The 20,508-nt window shown below is 38.9% G+C and overlaps 1 protein-coding gene across 8 annotated transcripts in view; it reads left to right on the top strand.

Moving 5' to 3' along the window:
- The window catches only part of CADPS2 (calcium dependent secretion activator 2), a 534,192-nt gene that overhangs the window by 499,082 nt on the left and 14,602 nt on the right, over nt 1-20,508 (top strand). For 7 of the 8 annotated variants that reach the window (XM_042923255.1, XM_042923240.1, XM_042923248.1 and 4 more), the window contains one exon: nt 8,698-8,805. In XM_042923255.1, coding sequence (XP_042779189.1) covers nt 8,698-8,805 — 108 coding nt within the window. Of the gene's footprint in view, nt 1-8,697; nt 8,806-9,466; nt 9,773-20,508 lie in introns of those variants that run through there. The other variant, XM_042923260.1, reaches the window with a different exon arrangement.

Raw genomic sequence — 20,508 nt, 5'->3', positions numbered from 1 at the left:
GGCCGGAGATAGGATAATTTGAGCAACTAAATGAGTTAGGTAGTATTAGATTATAACCCAAAGTATAAAATAAATATCCATTAGTCCATACTCATGCAACTAAATGATTGAGCAAATAAATGCAGAGATAGATAAATCCCCCTTAAGAAGACTTCCCGGTAATTAACATAGATACTTGACTCCCAAGGAGGCAGGGTGAGTCCCTACAACCTGAGGCCATGTATAGTGACTTCCTTCTAAAGAATGCAGTATGAGAAGGGGGTGGGGGATAGATTTATCATAGAGAAACCTGACAAATACTACCTCAGCCCCTTGATTGATTGAGGTCAACAGCGACTGTGATAAATTATGTTGACAGTATTTACTCTTCATAAATACTCTGTGGTCTTCCTGCAAAAAATCCTCTAACTCCAGGCCAATCATGACAGGCATTGTTCCTTTTTCCACAATATTTTTTTCCTAGCTCTTCATTTTCTCATCATCACCTTCTAGGTGGCATTTTGGGGCTTTGTTGTTGGAAAGGTTGGAATAGGACAGATTAAGAGTTCACAGAATGATAGGGGCACCCGGATGGCTCACTCATTTGAGCATCCAGTTCTTGATTTTGGCTCAGGTCATGATCTTATGGTCATGAGATAGAACCCTACATTGAGCAATGGAGTCTGTTAGGGAGTCTCCCTTTTCCCTCTGCCCCTCCCCTGCCCATGCTCTCTCTCTCTCTCTCTCTCTCTCTCTCTCTCACTCTCTCTCACTCTCTCTCACTCTCTCTCACTCTCTCTCACTCTCACTCTCTCACTCACTCACTCACTCAAAATAAACATTTTTTAAAAAGTCACAGAATGATAGAACGTTGCAGTAGGACTCATGCAGTTTTTATAACATCCTCGCTCATTTTATAGATGACTAAATTATAGGCTGTATTAGTTATGAAGCATGTTGGTGTGTGTCTGTATGTGTGTGTGTCCACAATGCCTATTGAAAATTGTCTTGTTTCCACTTGCACCCACATTGCATATGACCTCTCTGCTAGACAGTGAGGTGACACAGCTAAAGACACCTGGAGGACATGGTAAGGATGCCTGTGACCATGAACAACGAGGAAGCAAAGGAGAAACTCCTCATTGATCTGCTTCACAGTGCTGGTGCCTGATCCTGGTTTTCTGTCCTGAGAAATGGAGATGGTTTCTTTTTGTCTTGTCTTCATTAATAATTCTTTCAAATGTTCTCTCTTCCTTATGACACTTGCCAAAGATTTCTAATCTTCCACCTCCCCAAAGTATGGCTTGAATTCAGCTCTCTAATATCCAGACTTGCTGTGGAGTCCAAGATTTAGTTCAGATCCCACCCTTTGCATCCTACTAGCTGTCCGACGCCTGGGCTTCCATTTTCCCACCTTCGCGCTGAGGATAATGGATAATTCCTGTACTGTCTCCCTCATTCGGCTCTTAGGAGGTTCAATGAACATATTGGCATAAAAGTTCTTTGTAAAGGTAAAGCACTATTGAAATAAATAGGATTGTTATTGCTTCTACCTGGAGTGATGCTTCCTGTTCTCATACACTACTCTGCAGTTCCCATTGCTTGCTTCAGAACATGATTGTTTTCCAAAAGAAAAATCTTCTGCCTTCCACAGTGAACAAATAAGATCGTTTTTCATTTATTTTCCTTTTATTTTAGAATATTAAACACTTCATGTATATCACTGGTGACTTTTAAAGATATAGTTGCCTAGCTGACTCAGTAGGTAGAGCATGGGACTCTTGATCTTGGAGTCGTGAGCTTGAGCCCCACACTGGGCATAGAGATGACTTAAAATAATGTTTGTTAGTGCCCATTGCTGATGGTTAAAAGTTGAGTAAGGATTTTTGTTAAAAATAAAGTTATAGTTGGTCAGTTCAATGACCATGGCATTTTCCCTCCTTCCTTTGCTTCGGATGTTTTTTTTATTTCTTAGATGAGGCAGCTTGAATATCAGTGTTTTACGTCCAATTGAGAGCCAGGCAGAACCCAGAGAGTGAAGCACCTGCCCCCTGGGCATATTCACCTGGAGGGAGAGATGCACACTAGAACCAGATTAAAGTCTCACCATTCCAGGAGAAGAGGAGGGTGCCTATTGCCCTTTCTAGATAAGCATTTTGCTCCTCTCATCTTTGTTCCTTTGTTTTTTGTTTTGTTTTTTTCTGGCTGGCTTTTCTCATATAAGGGAAATCCATGGACTGCCTCTGGCTTTGAGCTTCTAACATCCTCAGGTCTCCTTTGAGCCAAAATCTGAAATGTTCCAAATTGGGACTGAGTAAATCAATTCCAGTCAATCTAAATTTTAAAAGCTAAATGAAATGATAGCCACAGCATTTTAATTTCAGGGCTTTGAGTCCTTAGTGTCATTTCTGTGGTTGACGTCGTAACAACTGTAGACAGACAAGGGAAAGGTTAGTGAACATTGTTACAAACTGAGAGATTGAGAACCTTCATCATCATTATAATCGTTACTCATGAAAATAAGAGTATAAAGGAATTAGGAGCTACTTATATTGGCACTTTTCTTGTCTGGTAGTCCTGTTTCAGCACCTCTTCCTCTAAACTCTGAGATGTTGGTGATCTTTATTACAGATCGGAAATAACAGGAGAGATTCTAGAAGCCCATAGGCTCAAATGAGCAAGACATAGTAAGATTAAAATTGAGCCCATAAGTCTCCGTTCAAAGTCAACCTGCCTCTTTTCCTTGAGGGTTTCAGGCTAATGTTTTAAACCATTATTCAGTATTCCTTTTAATACTTAAAATAACCTCCTCTTTGGAAAGATATTTTCCCCCAACGATACAACAAAATATCAAATAACAATATTGTATGTTGGTACATACAAATGCTTAGACCTGTGAATAATATATCACAATGTAGAAGAAATAGTGTGAAGCATTCATATGAACTGAAGAGTGAAAACAATATGACTACAGAAGTTACACAAATATTAATAATAGCAGATTCTGATATACTCTCGTAGCATTGTGTTGGGAACGTGCTGTTTACCAACTATACTCACAGGGAGCAGACAGGAGACTCTTTTCCAGAGCAAGAACTCTGGAGACATGGAACCATCTCTGTCTTAGAAATACGGGACTAAAGGAAACATACATACTTAAAACATGCATATTCCATGTCTAAAAGACGTTTTCAAATGGATGCGGGTGCCATTATCTTTAGTTCAGAATTTTCTACTTCCCAATTTGGAGTCAAAATGTATAATAGTGTTAATTAATGGAATTTTGAATACCGCTAAATTTAACAGAGAGAAAGGTGACTCTGCCTGCTTCACTGCTTAAAATAACAGTTTGGAGGGTTTTCTAAGAACAATGAAAATTGTTTTATTGTTTTAAAAAGTTAGGTAAACTACTATTAGAAATCTTGAAAACTTCATATCGTGACATTTTCATCTCTCACATTTCTTCCCCCCCACTCCTTTTATGAATTATTCCTCTTCCTGGGCTGATGTAATATTTAAGATGGCAAAAACCTGGTTTGAAGGGTTAGTTCTGTTTATTTCCTTTTGCTTTTCAATGTAGATACAATATAATTATTCTACTTTGTACAAAATTGGTAAAATATATATTTTACACCATAATCATCGTAGCGATACTCAAAACCTATTTTTGGAAATATTTGAGAACATATAACTTACTAAACCTACTCCAAATGCTTTTTGAAAACCTTAACTTTAAGAACATTTTCACTCAAATGTAACACTGTAGAAATGGCTGCACGAATGTCAGAATAATGAAAAAATATGTTGAACAGTGAAAGAAAGATATATATCGTTGTTAACGATAGCTGGGATAAGTTGTATGTTTGTAGAATTACGTCCTGTGTTCCCTGATGATCAGTTACAGACCATTTCTGTATCTGAAATGCCAGAGCTGACATAGAAACTGCTCCTACTACAATTTCACACTGAGAAGGTGTTCAGTTGTTTCAAACCTCACAAGATCCACGCATGCAGATTCTTACCCATCAGGGTAGCACAGCCCCACCCTTGATTGTTTCTTCAAGGCAAGCTTTTTTAGGTTATGAGAAGCGCACTGTCACGTTAAGTCAATTATACTGTAGCTTCTGGTTAATCTTTGAGACTAGAATAGTATATTTAAAAATCTGTCTCCTTGTTAAACAGACACCATGACAGTGTTTGCATCGTGTATTGTTAACCTCCCATGGAAGGTTAAGCGGCTTCTTCTGCATCTAAATCCGTTGCTGTGGAAAATGACCGGGGCAGCACTGCACCCACCTACCCATGAATAGGGAGGGTGAAGACTTGCACCTGTGGGATTAGGTAGAGCAGCAGGAAGTAAGAGCATTTGCAGTGTATAATTAACAAGGAATTTTTTTTCTCCTTTTCTAAACGGCATTTTCATCCCACTAGGTTAACTAGTGATTAACGCTTAAAAAAATTTTTGCTGGAGCCTGCGCCCTTACTTAAACTCACTCACTCACTGGTGTATTCTGTTACTTATGCCGCCAATGTCAGAGACATGCTCCTCACCATACTATATTTCCCTCCACACTTACTGATTTCTTTATGCTCATGGGGGAATTTTGTGATGTTTGTGTTAACTTTGTTAGCCAAATTTTGTTCTTTTTTGAAACAAATTAGAATTCAGGAATTCCTATTTTGATTTAGAGATTACTGCCCTAACAGACAAGATGGAGAAGTTAGTGCTTAGTGAACCAAGGATCTCAGAGGTGTAAATGGTGGAAGGCAAACAAGTGTTTACTCTAAGTGGTAGTTAATGCGTAGCGTGCTTGCTACCTAGTTTTAATTGTTATTTTCTCATGTTCGTTAAGAAATCTATAATTATCAATATAGAAGAGATTTCTAAGTTTAGCTCTCTAGGGGCACCTGGGTGGCTCAGTTGGTTAAGCCTCCGACTTCAGCTCAGGTCATGATCTTCCACTCCATGAGTTCGAGCCCCACATCGGACTCTGTGCTGACAGCTCAGAGCCTGGAGCCCGCTTCGGATTCTGTGACTCCTCTCTCTGCCTCTCTGCCTCCTGTGCTCTGTCTCTTTCTCAAAAATAAACATTAAAAAAACATTTAAAAAATAAAAAAAATAAATTTAGCTCTCTAGATTACAGTATTCTTGATAAAACCTCATCCGTATCCACAGTTTTTGAGGTTTAATAGACCTCTACTTTGATAAGGTTAGTGGACACCCACTTGTACCGATACGTGTAGCAATTTGTTGTCTCTGCCAAGCAGTCGCGTGCATTCCCATTCATTTACACCCCCCCAAAAAATGAAGCCTTAACAGAGTGTGTTCAGTTGGTTTTTTTTTTACTTTTTAACAAAACTTCATTTCCTAATAAAAGATAACATCTAATGATGAAATTAGATGCATAACGTGTAATAATGGAATTAGATGTAGTGACTTCCAAAGTATGTAAATTTTACTGCCATAAAACAGAGTCTTTGCACAAAGGAGCACTGAACCAGTGATAATGTCTTCTATCCAAACACATTTGTACTGTAAGTAGAAACTGTTTAAAAGGAAAATTACATCTTTTTCAGCAATTTATCAGAGATAATTACCCTTCATACACTAAAGGAGGGATAAAGAACTATAATTCTAATTGGTAAATGTCACCAACTGTTGCAGTTACTCTTACTTGTGTATATTCTTTTAATGATTATAGTCTCACGCCACAGCTACATGAAAATATACTCACTAGGTGTGAAATTCCCATATGTCACAGTTTCAAGAATAGGTAAACAGCTCAAAGATAAAGAAATAATGCTAATGAGAAATGTAAGAATTCTAGGTTTTGTTTTCCAGGCAAGTGGATCTTAATTTGCCAAAAGGGGAGAAAGTATAATTAAAAAAAAAAAAAAAAAAGAAGAAGAAAGAAAGAAAACAAAATACAAAAACACTTATTTTGTTGGATTAAACTTTTAAATGAGCTTTACTTCACACTTTCAACCAGAGATTTTTATTTCCTTAGAAAGTTGTAGAACTGTCTCAACCTACAGATTTCAGGATCGTATCCGTTGGGTCTGCCAAAGGGAACAGCTTTTAAAATTCTTTTAGGCTTAAACTATAAAGTGTTTTGTTAGTTTCAGATGTTAGAAGATAAACTCCTCCTGGACAGTGTTATATTTTGTCCAGTGTTATCTTGAAAGGAATCAAAAAAACAGAAAAAATGACCTTAGAATCTATGGCAAGTGTTTAAAGTCACTCTTCTCCAGTCTTCCTAGCTATAAGTTAGTTTCCAGTGAGCTTGATGGGTCAAGTGATTGACTAGATAAAACTTGCAAGCCTACTTTTCTTTCAAAAGGTAGAAATAAAAATGGGGTTGAGCAGGATAAGAAATGATGGAGAAAACAAACCTCTCATTTGTATATTCTGTAACTCTCAGGTTAGCTGAGCTGTGCCCGACTGCTTGGTATTATATATGTCATAGTATTTTGTTTCCAAGCACCTGGCTGAGGTTCAGATGCTGAGCTAACTTTCTATGTGCTATCCATTGTACGTAGACCAGTGTTCTGTTGCCGTTTTCATTCTGTGGCAGTATGTTTCCTGGATGCCGTCATTTCTGATGTTTTGACAAAGTTTGAGAAGCGTGGAGAGAAGTACTTATCTTATGGGTTCGCACTCTTCAAGTATTAATAGTAGTAATCTTTGTACAAATTACCCTGCCTCTTCACTGGAAAAACTGATATATAGTTCCCCACCCCTGGCTGCAAAAAGGAAGGAAGGAAGGAAGGAAGGAAGGAAGGAAGGAAGGAAGGAAGGAAGGAAGGAAGGAAGGAAGGAAGGAAAAGAAACAACCTAGGGTTCTCTTGGTTATCCATGTCATTGTATTTAAACTTTCAAACATTGCTCAAGAGAATTATGCAGAAAAATAGTAAAGGAATGAATTTGATAAGTTGCCTCCCTTAGGTTTGAAACCTATTCCCTACATTGTATATGGATGCTCTTGAAGGAAAGAAGAGTGAAAACATTTCAGTATATATATTATAACTGATAACTAACTTTGTCATATTAGGGTTATGTTTGAAGGGATCCTTGAATTTATGTGGCATATGTTTCCCTTCAGGCTAAATAAAAGAGCAGTTAAGAGCTTCCTTACCCAGAAGGAACTCGCATTACCCAGAAATAACTTTGTTACCAAAAAAATCAAATTCAGTTTTATTAGTGACATATGCTCATTGCCTATACTGTGCACTGGTGAAGAGATGGGCAATTTTATCATTGTATATAAAATATGCACCCTCCCCCCACCAAAAAAAAGTGGTAAGAAATTTTTGTCCTTCATTTAAGGAGAGGGGCTGCCATGATACTCAGTTATGCTTTTTTCTTGCAGCAGTAATCGTTAAATGAACGATATTCTCTTTCACTTCATTTCCTTGCAAGATTTACTTTGCAAAGTGAGTCTGATGATGGAGGTTATAAGTACATTCTATGAATATGAAATGATACAAGACCAATGGACTTGGGCCTCAGTTCCACCATTTTGTTATTATTAATGCCATATTCTTTATTATTTTAGAAAGAGAGCACGAGCAGGAGAGAGGGGCAGAGAGAGAGAGAGAATCTTAAGTTGGTTCCATGCTTAGCATGGGGGTGGGAGGAGGGGAGGAGGGCTTGATCCCACAACCTTGGGATCGTGTCTTGAGCTGAAATTAAGAGTCAGGCACTCAACTGACTGAGCCTCCCAGGTGCCCCTTAATGCCATATTCTAATCAAATGAATACCTCAGTACAGATTATGAATCAACCCCAAGTGTAGATCATTCAAATGAGTATTTTTATTAACTAGTCTAGCTAGTTGAAACACAAAAAAGAACTAAAGATAAGTCTAGAAGGAAAACTCTTTGGAAGCCATTCAGATTTTTGTCCCTTCCTAGTACTGATTTTGTAGACTTTGTAACAAGGAGGAATTATATTAACTGCCCTATCTCCTCTAACATCACAAGACACCAGATGTTGTATACCTTCAGAAAGTTATCTGAATCACACTTTAGACTCTTCTTAGGCGACTGGTTCATTGATATTCTTGTTGTATTTCTAAAATAAAATAAATCTTTGAGATAGATAAATACGAATGAGTAGAAGCAATGGATAATCCACAAAATTTTGGCTTACATTTCACTTTGTAATCCATTAAATTTTTTGCACAATATCTTCCTAAGAATATTTTATTCAAACTAATAGGATTTACCTTGTATGCCTTGAGCACTGATAGTAGTTGAGGCAGGCAATCCAAGGAAAACTAACATTTTTGTTTTTAATATATATGAATCAACCGGCCAGAGATAGTGACAAGTAAATTGTATTGGAAATTAGGAAAGGATTATTGCAAGTGGGGACTTCTTAAAAAAAAAAATCATTCATTTATACTGCTTGGCATATTAACCATTCAAGATAGCCATTAAAGAAAAAAGATACCTAGTAGTTCACAGCCACACATCTCTACTCATTTTCATAATGATGAATAACCATGACCTCAAGTTACAGACACCAGTAATAAACTTTTATTTATTTTAATTACAGAATTTACTGAAGGTGCTCATTGTTGATTTTGGTCTTGAGCATAATTTACTAATGTAATTTTTGAAATGATATGTGAATTCCTTTTTAAGGTTGTGTTTTAATAATGTTTTCACAATTGAGACCTGATATTTTATTCCCCATGCTTTTCCCCTACCACAGAAACCAGGAATGGATCTGGCAGACACCTATATCATGTTTGTTCGGCAAAACCAGGATATTCTTCGAGAAAAGGTCAATGAGGAAATGTATATAGAAAAGCTGTTTGATGTAAGTAACTGCCCTCGCAAGGCTTCCTGGCATCATAGAAATATGTGCAGGGAAAACTGCATTTTGATGATATGTTTGCAAAGCAGACTCCTTTTCTGATCCCCTTTCTTCTATGCGGCTAATACAGTTGATAGTTTTATTTCTCTGACTGTTGACAGAAGGCTTAATTGGCTTCTTTTGTATGTGGAAAGTGTCACTGTTAGAATGGAGGTCTCAAAAACCTTCTAAGGTTAATTTTAACGAGCAGGATGATAACCAGTTTACCATTATGTACAGCATCGGTCCGCTTGCCTTTGTGCATTCCCTCAACAGGATAATGCTGGCATGGAGTTGGCCCCTCCTCGTAAAGTTTTGTGAGTCAACGTCATGCTCCTTAGTTGCACAAAGACATAAGCTTCAGTAAAGCCAAATATCCACCACCAATCGACTGTTATTGAACACTTTCCCCTTGATTTACAGCACTGGCATATGCCAGCGGTATAACCCTTCGGTTTTATCAGCACAGAAGTCTTCATTTCCACAAGGCAACTCCTAGAAGTAGGGGGGTGTAGTTTTAGAGAGCTTGATCATTAAGTTTCATTTATCTGGTATCTTTAAAGGAAACTAAGAGAGCAATCCATTTCAATAACAATGTTGTCATTCATTTGTAATTATTTAACAGTCAATTCAAAGGAAATGGTGCTTTTGCTTGTGTTGGAACTTCCCAGAATTCACCACAATGCTGATGCTGAAATGGAATATTTGCTTTGAACTGTATTTATTTATGTACATCTCCCCTGCATTTTGGAAATGATTTTCTGGCAGTTTCATTTAATTATGCAAGTTGCCGCAAATGTTTTCATAACAGCAATTCACGGGCTTCGCGGTGACACTTCAGCTGTGGCAGTTACAGAAGGTCCTGCTACGTCATCATCTCCTTCATGGTCTGTTGTGTCAGTGTTCACTGTTTGTCAGATCCGGTGGTCAACATGAGTCTCCTCTTTCATATTTTATGCTTCTAGCCTCTACCCAGGCTGTTTTACAATAAAAGTATCATCTGTTTTAATAAGCTAAGTGTTAATATGTGTGAAAAGAATGATTTCCTAAAAGCTTTGATGCCCTGCAGGGGTAGAAAAATTATCATCTATCCAGCTGGCTCTTTTACAAAATACTGGAACCGTATTAGCAACTTCTGCTTCCATTTGGTATTGCTCTGAATTTACAAGCATATGTTTTACTTCCAAATTCTCTTTTACCTTTTTTGCTTATGTGGTAATTTTCACAAATGTTGAACAGAATAGGGAAATTGGACTGATGTTATTTCCTTTATGTTTATTCTTAGTATAGCTGAAGCATGTTTTCTACGATGAGAAAAGATAGAATCATCTGGAAATAGGCCATTATAGGTAGGGAGGTAGGGGTGTGTGTGTGTGTGTGTGTGTTCTTAACATCTTCAACTTTTTGTCTTGGTGACCTATTTACTACAAAGCCAGCCATCAGTTCATAACAAAGGTAGAATTTTTTCGCTGTAAAGATATTCCCTACTTCATCTCTCTCACATTCACCAAACTTTCTTTGAAGACTTTTTGTGTGACAACAATAACCAACAGAGCTGACTGAAGTAGAGTCAACATTAAAAGGGCCAACATTAAAATTATGTCTAGTTTAGGGGGCACCTGGCTGGCTCCGTCGGTAGAGCACATGACTCTTGATCTTCAGGTCATGAGTTCAAGCCCCACATTGGGCATAGAGCTTTCTTTAAAAAATGTAAAAGTATGTCTAGGTTAATTGCCCTGGTTATGTACACTTTCCTTTGATACCTAAGCGTCTGACATGGCGGTAAGTTTGCTTCTGAAAAGAACTCTTGACAAGCAACCGTTCTGTTTTGGTTGTGAAGGTTTTGTCATTTTGCGTATCCCCAGTAGAACAGTGGGCTTGTTACTTGTGAAATAGTTATAATGTCCTTAAACATTCTAATATTTTTAAATTGCACATTTTTATTACTGTAATTAAAAATAAAAAGTAGACCCTAATTCTATTGATATGTCATCAAGAATAACATGTATGAGGGGTACTAAGAGCCCCTAATTAGCCAAGACTGAATTTGCCTCAATTATAGTTAGTAAATGAGAGGTTATCAAGTATGTGTTGAAAGGTAAAACAGAATGTGTATCTTAAGCAACAGATCATTACTGAGAGACATTATATAATTATTGGAAATCCTCTTGGCTGGAACTTAAAATAATATTGTTAGATGTCAAGAAACAGTTGAAAATAATGACCCTATAAATACTGTTGGCAACCTTAGTCTATTACAGATAAAAGATTGAAGAGAACAATTTTATTCAGGCGTCACGACAAACTTTTGCTATTTCAATTAAAATAATAAGTAAATAGAAGGAAAGGAAAGGAGAGGGAAGGGAAGGGAAGAAAGGAGAGGAGAGGAAAAGGGGAGGAGAGGAGTGCGGGGAGGAGAAGGGGGGAGAGGGGAGGGGAAGAGACAGAGACCCCTAACTTCAGACACAGAGGAAAATGTACATATACACATACATGCACACGCACTGCAGTGAATCAATACTTGTGGTTTAACCAACCCGGGTAAGGGTATAGGGCATCCAGCTTCTGGTCATTCAGTGTGGGAACTTCACTCCTTAAGAAGGATATTCTTTTGACCCAAACGAGATTCGCTTCATTTTGGAAATCCCACAAATTACAATATTTTTATATAAAACAATTATCCCGAAGACATACTTTCATCCTGCCTTCGATGCCGACACTTTAAAAAAGAACTCGTGTGTTTTACTAAGTAATCTTTTTCTGCATGATGCTCTGCTCACAGAAAAGACTATTGAAAGTTCTGTGAAACTTTCCCTGAGAGTAGTAATTACCTGTATTTCTGGCCTCAGAAACGTTTTGATCAGTTAAGCATCTTAATGGCTCATGATATTTGTGGTGAAATACTTTAGGGTTCTATTTACATAATTGTATCAGTGCCTAAGGCCAAATAATGACCATTACCCTAGATTTGTGTCCATTGCTTTGCATGCATCTACAAACAAAAACGGTACCTCCTACGGTCATCCATGTACAACTCGTGAAGCCGTAAGCCATGGTCCGGTTTCCTGAGCATCTTGCACTGCAATTATTATTGTTCTAGCCTCCATGGAAAGGGATTTTGTTTCCTTAACTTCAGAGTCTTAAAGACAGGAATGATTAAAATTTGTGTTATCTTCAAGACCCTAAATATAGGATGACCTTTAGACTTTTACATTAAATTTTAAAATATTAAAGCCAAATGTACCCTTGAAAGATCAAAAAGAGATCATATTAGGACAAAGAACCAAGACATTCTACTTCGGTCCATAAGTAGTTAAACTTCTGAAACATCTTCTGCATAACACAGAAATAATTTTTTAAAAGTATAAATAAACAATGGCAGATCCATGCTGCTAATAGAAGGAACCGAGTTTGTTTTAAGGTATATCCCTAATCTTCTCAAATTATCAAAATAATAATACTGGCCCTAGCTGTCATCACTAGCATTCCCAGGGCACCTCCACATACCAGGAAATGTGCTACGTGCTTTACCTATATCATTTCTAACCTGCTGAGCTAGATGCCATCATCTCCATTTGTGCTGATTTTCAGGTTAAGGAATCTCCCACTCATAGAAGATAAGTGACTTGTGAATTGTTGAATCAGACTTTGAAATTGTGTCTCTCCAGTTTCAAAGTCTCTGCTATCTCCACCATAAAGTCTATGCTATCTCCACCATACTTTAGACTTACAAAACCTGAAATGGTAACACAGTACCACGGGAGAGGCCTGGACCAGGAATCCAGATCCCTGAGTTCCAGCCACGGTTCTGCCATTGATTGTCAGAGTGAGTGTCAAGAAGTTATGTCCCCTGCCTAAGTAAGACTCAGTATAGTTAGTACATATAAACTGAAGAAATTGGTCCAAAACTCCAGACGGTTTCTGAAATATCTTCCAGATTTTAAAACAACTAAATTAAATTAGTTTCAACTATGTTAGCAGGGATGGCAAAAATTACCGGATTGGTTGGATGCTAAGCCTTGCACCCCAGAGTAGCAGTTCTTAAGGTGTTTTGTTTTGTCATGGCCAAGTGAAAGCAGGTATCCCACCCAAGAATCAACAGCAAGTGCAATAGATAAAGAAAAAAGAGATTCTGTATAAAAGAATAGCTGTACCATGACATTCCGTGTATCTACCACCAGGGCTCTGAACCCCTTTAGAAAAATAGCTGGAACTCATCCATTCCATATTCATGAGAAATCTTTCTGAGCGACCAGAGTATTTTAAACAGAGACTGTCTCTTCCTCTCAAGCCGTCATAGTTACACATGTTGAGTTTAAAATCTCCATGTTAGGGGCGCCTGTGTGGCTCAGTCAGTTAAGCTCAGGTCATGATCTCGCGGTCTGTGAGTTCGAGCCCCGCGTCGGGCTCTGTGCTGACAGCTCAGAGCCGGGAGCCTGTTTCAGATTCTGTGTCTCCCTCTCTCTGACCCTCCCCCATTCATGCTCTGTCTCTCTCTGTCTCAAAAATAAAAAAAAATAAAAATAAAAAAATAAAATATCCATGTTAAATTTACATTTTCAATTTAGAAAAAAATGTGCCTTATCTGGGTAAGAAAAATCTTAAAGTTCTCCTGTAGTGAGAGAGGTCATGGATGCGCCAAATGGTTTTTCAGCTTTCTATGCAATCTCTCTTACCCTAGTGTGTTTTTTTCTTACATATTAAACACCATTGTCAGCAACCTTTTTAAAGTTTTTATCAAATCGAAACCATCTACAATTGTCTAATCCTGATATAGAAGTATGACAAAGATCTTCTAATTCTTAAGACCCATTTTTATTTTTTTAATCTCTTTTTTTTTTTTTTTAATTTTTTTTAACGTTTATTTATTTTTGAGAGAGAGAGAGACAGAGCATGAACAGGGGAGGAGCAGAGAGAGAGGGAGACACAGAATCCGAAACAGGCTCCAGGCTCTGAGCCGTCAGCACAGAGCCCGACGCGGGGCTCGAACCCACGGACCGTGAGATCATGACCTGAGCCGAAGTCGGATGCTTAACCGACCAAGCCACCCAGGCGCCCCTTAAGACCCATTTTTAAATGTCTACTGTGATGTTTCTTCCCACACACTCAGGCTTCAAGGACATGCAGTGCTAGCCACAGGTTCCCGTGTGTCAGGAGAGAGGCTGGGTAGTTCCCGCAAGACTCTGGTTTGGACAGTGGTGGTGTTTCCAGAGTCAAAACTGACCTATGCAGTAATTGCCCAAGAGCACGCGCTGTGGTCCTTTCCTAATGTCCAAGAATATTACAACCTGGAGGTAGTTAGGGGTTGACTGAAATACATCTTATTGTCCAGGATGCACACTAAACCCACCTACCTCTCTAAATCTTTGTATATTTATTGGGCATTGCCCTTCTTGAGTCCCTTTGAAACAATTTCATTTCAGCTCTCATGTTGCTGAAGACACATCAGGGTGCAGTACTTAATTGGTAAATCATGCAGATTAAATGTTCTCATGTGTTATAAACTGATTAAATATTTAATTGTTGAGGAGTTTCATCTCAATGAGATTTTTTTTAAATATTGTGGTGATGTCTTATAAAATTAAAAGTAATTCTTTAAATGATAGTTAATCAGTTATATTCATCCAAATAGTTTTTTATAAAGGATTAATTTCTCAGGACTTTTCCTTGAAAAGAATTCTTTTCAGTAAAGCAACTCTACATTAAACACTGTTAAGTAAAACTGACCTACACTATCTACGTGAATTCGGTAGCCATCCTAAGATATGATAACATACGAAGAAAAAACAAACTGAACCTATGACAAGAGAATATATTTCTCAAAATAAAAGTCATTTTCCATTTCTGTGCTCTCGTCTCTGGCTCTGAAATAAGAAAGGGCAGAAATGCTCAGAATTTTTGAATGCAGTTTCACACCAGCGCCCAAACTTTGTGACTCCAGAATTTATTCATCCTCAGTAAGATCAGCACTACTGTTCTTAACTTCCTTAAAGATTCAGTTTATTATCATGTTGATTTTCACAAGAATAGTTGAAATCAACAGAGCTTGGATAATAGTGGCTGCTAGATGAAACTTTCCTACCGTGATGCCCTCCATGATACGTATTTAAAGCTGACTCTACTTTTTCAGTCCTTTGGATAAATTTCTTTGTGTATGCAATCAGCGTCTTTATTGGGAATGCAGGCTGCAGCCCAGTAAGACTGAAAACTTCTTTGTCTTCTTGCGTTTCTTATAATTCTAAGATATTATACATATATTCTCTAGTATGTGAATGTTAATTTAAAAAGAGCAGTTTTCTTTTCAATAATCTTTTACTTTCAAATGACTAGGAAGTTCTATAAACTACATAAATCAGTCTAGATTCCCATTACAGAGGATGTTCTCTTTGGTTTTGCCTCTGTATAAAAAGAATTCAAATATAAAACATTAACTGTCAGACCATTATGCCCAACCATGATTTTCCTGTCACCAATCAAAATTAAAGGTTAATATCACTCTCATATCATAGCCATTATGTTCTTTCATCGATAGGAAAGGCTGGATAATACGTTCAATGATGGACTCGAGGCTATTTGAGGTAATGTATTTCTAAACATGGTTGTGCCACAGACTAAACATGGTTTAGTACTTCATTGCGTCCTAAAGGTAGATAAAAAGTTTGATCTCCATTTGTTATCTGTGTTACTTTTGACACTGTTAGTGGCTTTGATACATTGTTCCCCAGGTGTTTGGGTTTTTGTGTTTAATTGTCTATATTTCTGCTTCATTTTACCTACAGTATTTGGTCTCACGCTGAAGTCGTTTGACCTCTTTTAAGATAGTCCTAGTCAGACGTGTTCTGCGGAGCATCTTGTCTGCCTCAGTAAACGCCCTCCACAGCTTGCTCCTTAGCGGTTTGTTTCCTCAGAGTTTGTTTCTGTTTAAAACCTCTGCTCTCGAATTACGGCTGTCTGGTTCGTTTTTGTTAATAACCTTTATTTTAATGTTAAGCTATTATTTGTAAGTATAAGAATTTATTGAAGAGTCTACTTTTTGATGTACGGTGGGTGCCCGAATAGCTCTGGCAAGTCCAGACGCAGCCCAGCGCCGCCAGAGGCCCTCATTTGAATCTAAGCTGTTGGTGAATTAAAACCTGGGAAACTTGAGATACGCGTGCCTAATTGCCTAAAAGAAACTCCGAGAGAAAGTGTATTGTAGCGTGTTGATCTTATTTCTTTGATAACTCAAAAGAATCTTCAAGAAATATGTGGGCTTCTTCCTTATATTCCTGAAATGTGATCATGAAACACAATGGTCATTTGGCACATTCCCAGAAATAGACGTCTTTGCATGAGGCACCTGGACATATGTGGCAGGTCTGTAGAATCAGCTAATTAACAACACAGGCTTAAACAGGCACCTCATCTGGCAGTGCAGTTAGTTGCCTGATGGTGCTCAGCAGGACTGGGTAGTGCTTTTTATTTTTCTATCCTAATGGTCTGCTGCCCACCTAATTTTGCCTTATTGTCAGTCACTACTTACCGCAGCTTGGGGCCCTCCCAGGAGGCTAAATTATTATCAAAGGATTAGGGAGATGTAGCCTCGCAGCTCTGACATTTCTGATTGCTTGTCTATGCCAGAACACTAATTAGCTGTGACTAATTAAGAAAAATGTCCCTGCCATAGAAAACCATTTAAAAGAACTGAGAAGTGGAAAAAGCAATTCAGAAGCTGAGCAGTGCTCAGATTTGCCGATGCTCTTTAGATTTCCACCAGAGCCTTAACTCACCTTTAATTGTGCTCAGAATTTAAAAAAAAAGAGAAAGAAAGAAAGAAAGAAAATCTCACATGTGAACTGATCTGAGGTTGTGCTTGAATAGGAAGAAAAAAAAATTGTTGATCACGTAACCTCTCTTAGCGAGGGTAAAATTGTCCCTGATGAATGGAAGATGACAAAACTTTCATTTTCATGGAGACATTTTTCTAAACCCCAAATGTGTAAATGTACATCAGCATTCATTCACCCAAGCCAATAACAACGACTTAATGGTCACTGAAGGAAGTTAGAATATTCCCTGGACTGATGCTCTAAAAGATGGTTGAAATGATCACAAGCAGCACATTGAGCGTTTTAGAAGTTATTTAGTGTTGATTTCATGCCACTTCCACATTTAAGACAGTCTGGAAATTGTGGCTTCTCCACGCAGAGCCTGGTGTCTCTGCAGTGATTTTACATGCTTGTACTGCGACTGGCCACCAGTGACTTATTACTAAAAATACCCGGGACTCCCCTGAGACCAGTGTCTCTGTCAGTTGACCAGTGCAATGTTTTCATAGAACTGGTGACTACTACTCTCCTTCTCTTCCAACCTAACTTCATCAGCAAATGTCACACGGCCTCAGGCCACTTCCCCGTGGTGGCTTTTTGAGCTCCTCCTCTGTCAGCCCCCTCCTGTGCAAGCCTTCCCTGCATCCCTGGCAGTGCCTCTCATGAGTGGACACAGCAGTGACAGCCAGCCAGACTGCCAGCCACCGTTGACTAAGTCCAACTGGAAAAAAAAAAAAAAATCTGTGTAAGGAAGGAGTTGTTGTGGCAAACCATTATTCGATGTGTCTACTGAATGCCTTGAAAGGAAACTCTATAAAAGAATAATATCCAAAGGTACTTACCAGCACCTAGAGAGAGCCTTTACTTAATTTCCTGATTACGGCCCAGCCCTAAGTAAGAGACCATCTAAATTTTACTGTGTTCATACAAGCAGAATATTTTGTTTGAAATAAAATTCTAACCCCATCTCACCTAAACTTTCATGCTAGTTTTTAAACCCATTTTCCCTTTTCCTCTTGGTGGAGAAAAAGCAGGTAGCCAGCATCCTCTAGGGAATAATCCTTCCTATATATGAAGACTGTTATTAAGGCACTTGTCATACTTGTCTACTCCAGGATAAATAATCCCTGTTTGTTTAACTTCTCTTCATAGGCCCCTTTCCTAGCCCTCTAATCATCTTCGGAGTTGTCCTTTGAAACTTCTCTAAGCGTTCTCTGTCATGCTTAGGGTTTTGAGTCAGGAATGGGATGCAGTGTTTGAATGTGGTTGAACAAGATTCTTTCAAGCCACGTTCCTACTTACACAGTCTAATATATAGCGTCCCCATACTTTTCCTCTGCAGATCCTCAGAAATTTGGTTCTGTATACTCCCCACAGCTCCTTTTGTTGGCTTTCCCCTCAGTGACTGCCCATACTATACGCATATAATGTGTATGTTTATTGATGTAGAATGTCCGTTCAGTTGATGTGTTGGATGCATGAGGAAACCTCCCATTCACTCCATGTGTATGGGATAGTGTATGCGATAGTGGTGAATACTGGAACCGAAAGGTTTGGCCTGGGGGCCCCTGGGTGGCTCAGTCGGTTCAGCATCCTACTTCAGCTCAGGTCATGATCTCACAGTGAGTTTGAGCCCCACATTGGGCTCTAGGCTGTTAGCACAGAGCCCGCTTTGGATCATCTGTGCCCCTCTCTCTCTGCCTCTCTCTCTCTCTCTCTCTCTCTCTCTCTCTCTCAAAAATAAACATTAAAAAAACATTTGGCATTGTTTTATCCCACACAGATGGATATCTCTGTCACAGTGACGATGGGATTCTAATTAAAGTAGGAAATTGAAACTCCCCTTATTAACCATTTATTCAACCCCCCCCCAAGTATTTATTTTGTAGAGGCCACATGCTATGTGGCAGCGTTAAACAGGATACACCAAGTCCCTGTCTTAAAGAAGCTTACATTCTTATGATCAAATGGGCCTTTTGAAAAAGTTAATTTCTCATTAAAATGTTTGACATTTTCATCTCCAGAATTAACATTAACATATTTTCTTTGAAATGGGTGTATTATGGAAAACTAAAATTTAATTCCCTTCCAAGAGAGATAATAGTGATTCAAGAAATTCATTTATTTATCTGTGTCAAGTGGAAGATTGGAAACTTGCCAAAAATTAGGGCCGGTGCAAGGTTCATCCCCACACAGCTCCACTGTTTGCAGTATCAAACGCCATGACTGCAAGATAAGGGCACACTCTTCCTCTTTACCCTTCGTGAGTTCTTTGCTCAAAAGCCAGGCTTGTTTCAGGTCCCAGGAGAGTTGTCACGTTCCCTTAGACTGAAACCAACAATGCCATAGCAGTGATACTTTTCTGCCTTTAAAAAAAAAAAAAAAAAAAAAAAAGAGCTCTTGTACAAAACCAGCAAGTATAGAAGTCACCCAGGACATGTCACTTGGTGGTCAAAATGCACAGGCAGCACTGCCAGCCGTCCTCCAGATAGGCTCCACAGCCCTCAATAACCTGTAGGAATGGGGCCCAGTACCCCAGGGCATATGCTGGTGAGGCAGCTCCCTGCTTGCATGACAGACTCCCAGAGCCGAGCACATCAACACCTGAACACGTGGTATTAGATCTGGTGTCTGTAAACTATGTAGGTGGATACTCGTGTATGTCCTAGACCTAGGGGTTTGTTAGTTTACAGTACTTTCTCCTTTATTTAATTCATCACTTACGTGAAATTAGACGGTCACATTTAAAGCTCCGTTTTAGTCCTATGTTAAGCTTTTTTAGCTAAACGCCATCATTTACTTTTTGGTGATTTCTACAACTTTCACATCTATTAAATTATTTCTCTATCAACGAGACATGCCATTCAAATCAACAAACTGGCTCTGATACTCTCCTATCCTTTCTCTATTAAAAACCTCACTCTCGGGGCACCTGGGTGGCTCAGTCAGTTAAGCGTCCGACTTCAGCTCAGGTCATGATATCACGGTCCGTGAGTTCGAGCCCCGCGTTGGGCTCTGGGCTGATGGCTCAGAGCCTGGAGCCTACTTCTGATTCTGTGTCTCCCTCTCTCTCTCTGCCCCTCCCCTGTTCGTACTCCATCTCTCTCTGTCTCAAAAATAAATAAACGTTAAAAAAAAAAAAAAAGAGAGAGAGAAAAAAAAACCTCACTCTCACTATTACGTATGTAGCACTTTATATCTCCAAGTATTCTAAAGCATTCTAGTCCTTCGACAAATATGCAATGCATGCTATGTGCCAGTCTGTGAAGGGCTGGAGATAGCAGTAAAAATAAGACTTGGTTGCTGCCTTGCGTTTACACATAGCCCATTGAGACAGATGTATAGCACATGGTGCAATATTTATATAGATGTCGGTACAGAGTTCTAGGAGCAGGAACTGTAAGAGCGTCTAATTCTGCCTAGTAGGAGATAGTGTTGGCTTCCTAGCAGAAGTAATGGTTGAAATGAGTTTCAAAGGCTGACGTGGATCTGGCTGGGGAAGCATACTTTGGGATAGAAGTCCAGACGGAGGGACTGACGTGACCAGAAATCCCAGACTTAGAGAACCCCAACATGCAGCAGGGGACCGGGTCTTTCCATTTGCTAGGGATGGATCCTGTGAGAGTGAGCCAGGAGTTGGAGACTCCTGGAGCTGCCATGGAGGATGGTAGCTAGTGAGTTCAGTCCTTACAGCACTCTCCAAAAGTCATTTTGAAATGACGGTCTCCCATTTCTGTAAGGAAACTTCAGTTTCAGTTTCCAGGAAGACCTACTAATAGTTAATCCTCAGGCCTAGATTTTTCTCTCCAGCTTGTGCCATCCAATACAAGCCCTTCCAGGAGTCTGATACCTATTTTTA

Source organism: Panthera leo, chromosome A2, assembly GCF_018350215.1.
Source record: "Panthera leo isolate Ple1 chromosome A2, P.leo_Ple1_pat1.1, whole genome shotgun sequence".
NCBI classification, from domain to species: Eukaryota; Metazoa; Chordata; class Mammalia; order Carnivora; family Felidae; genus Panthera; species Panthera leo.
This window is presented reverse-complemented; position numbering and strand designations above follow the sequence as displayed.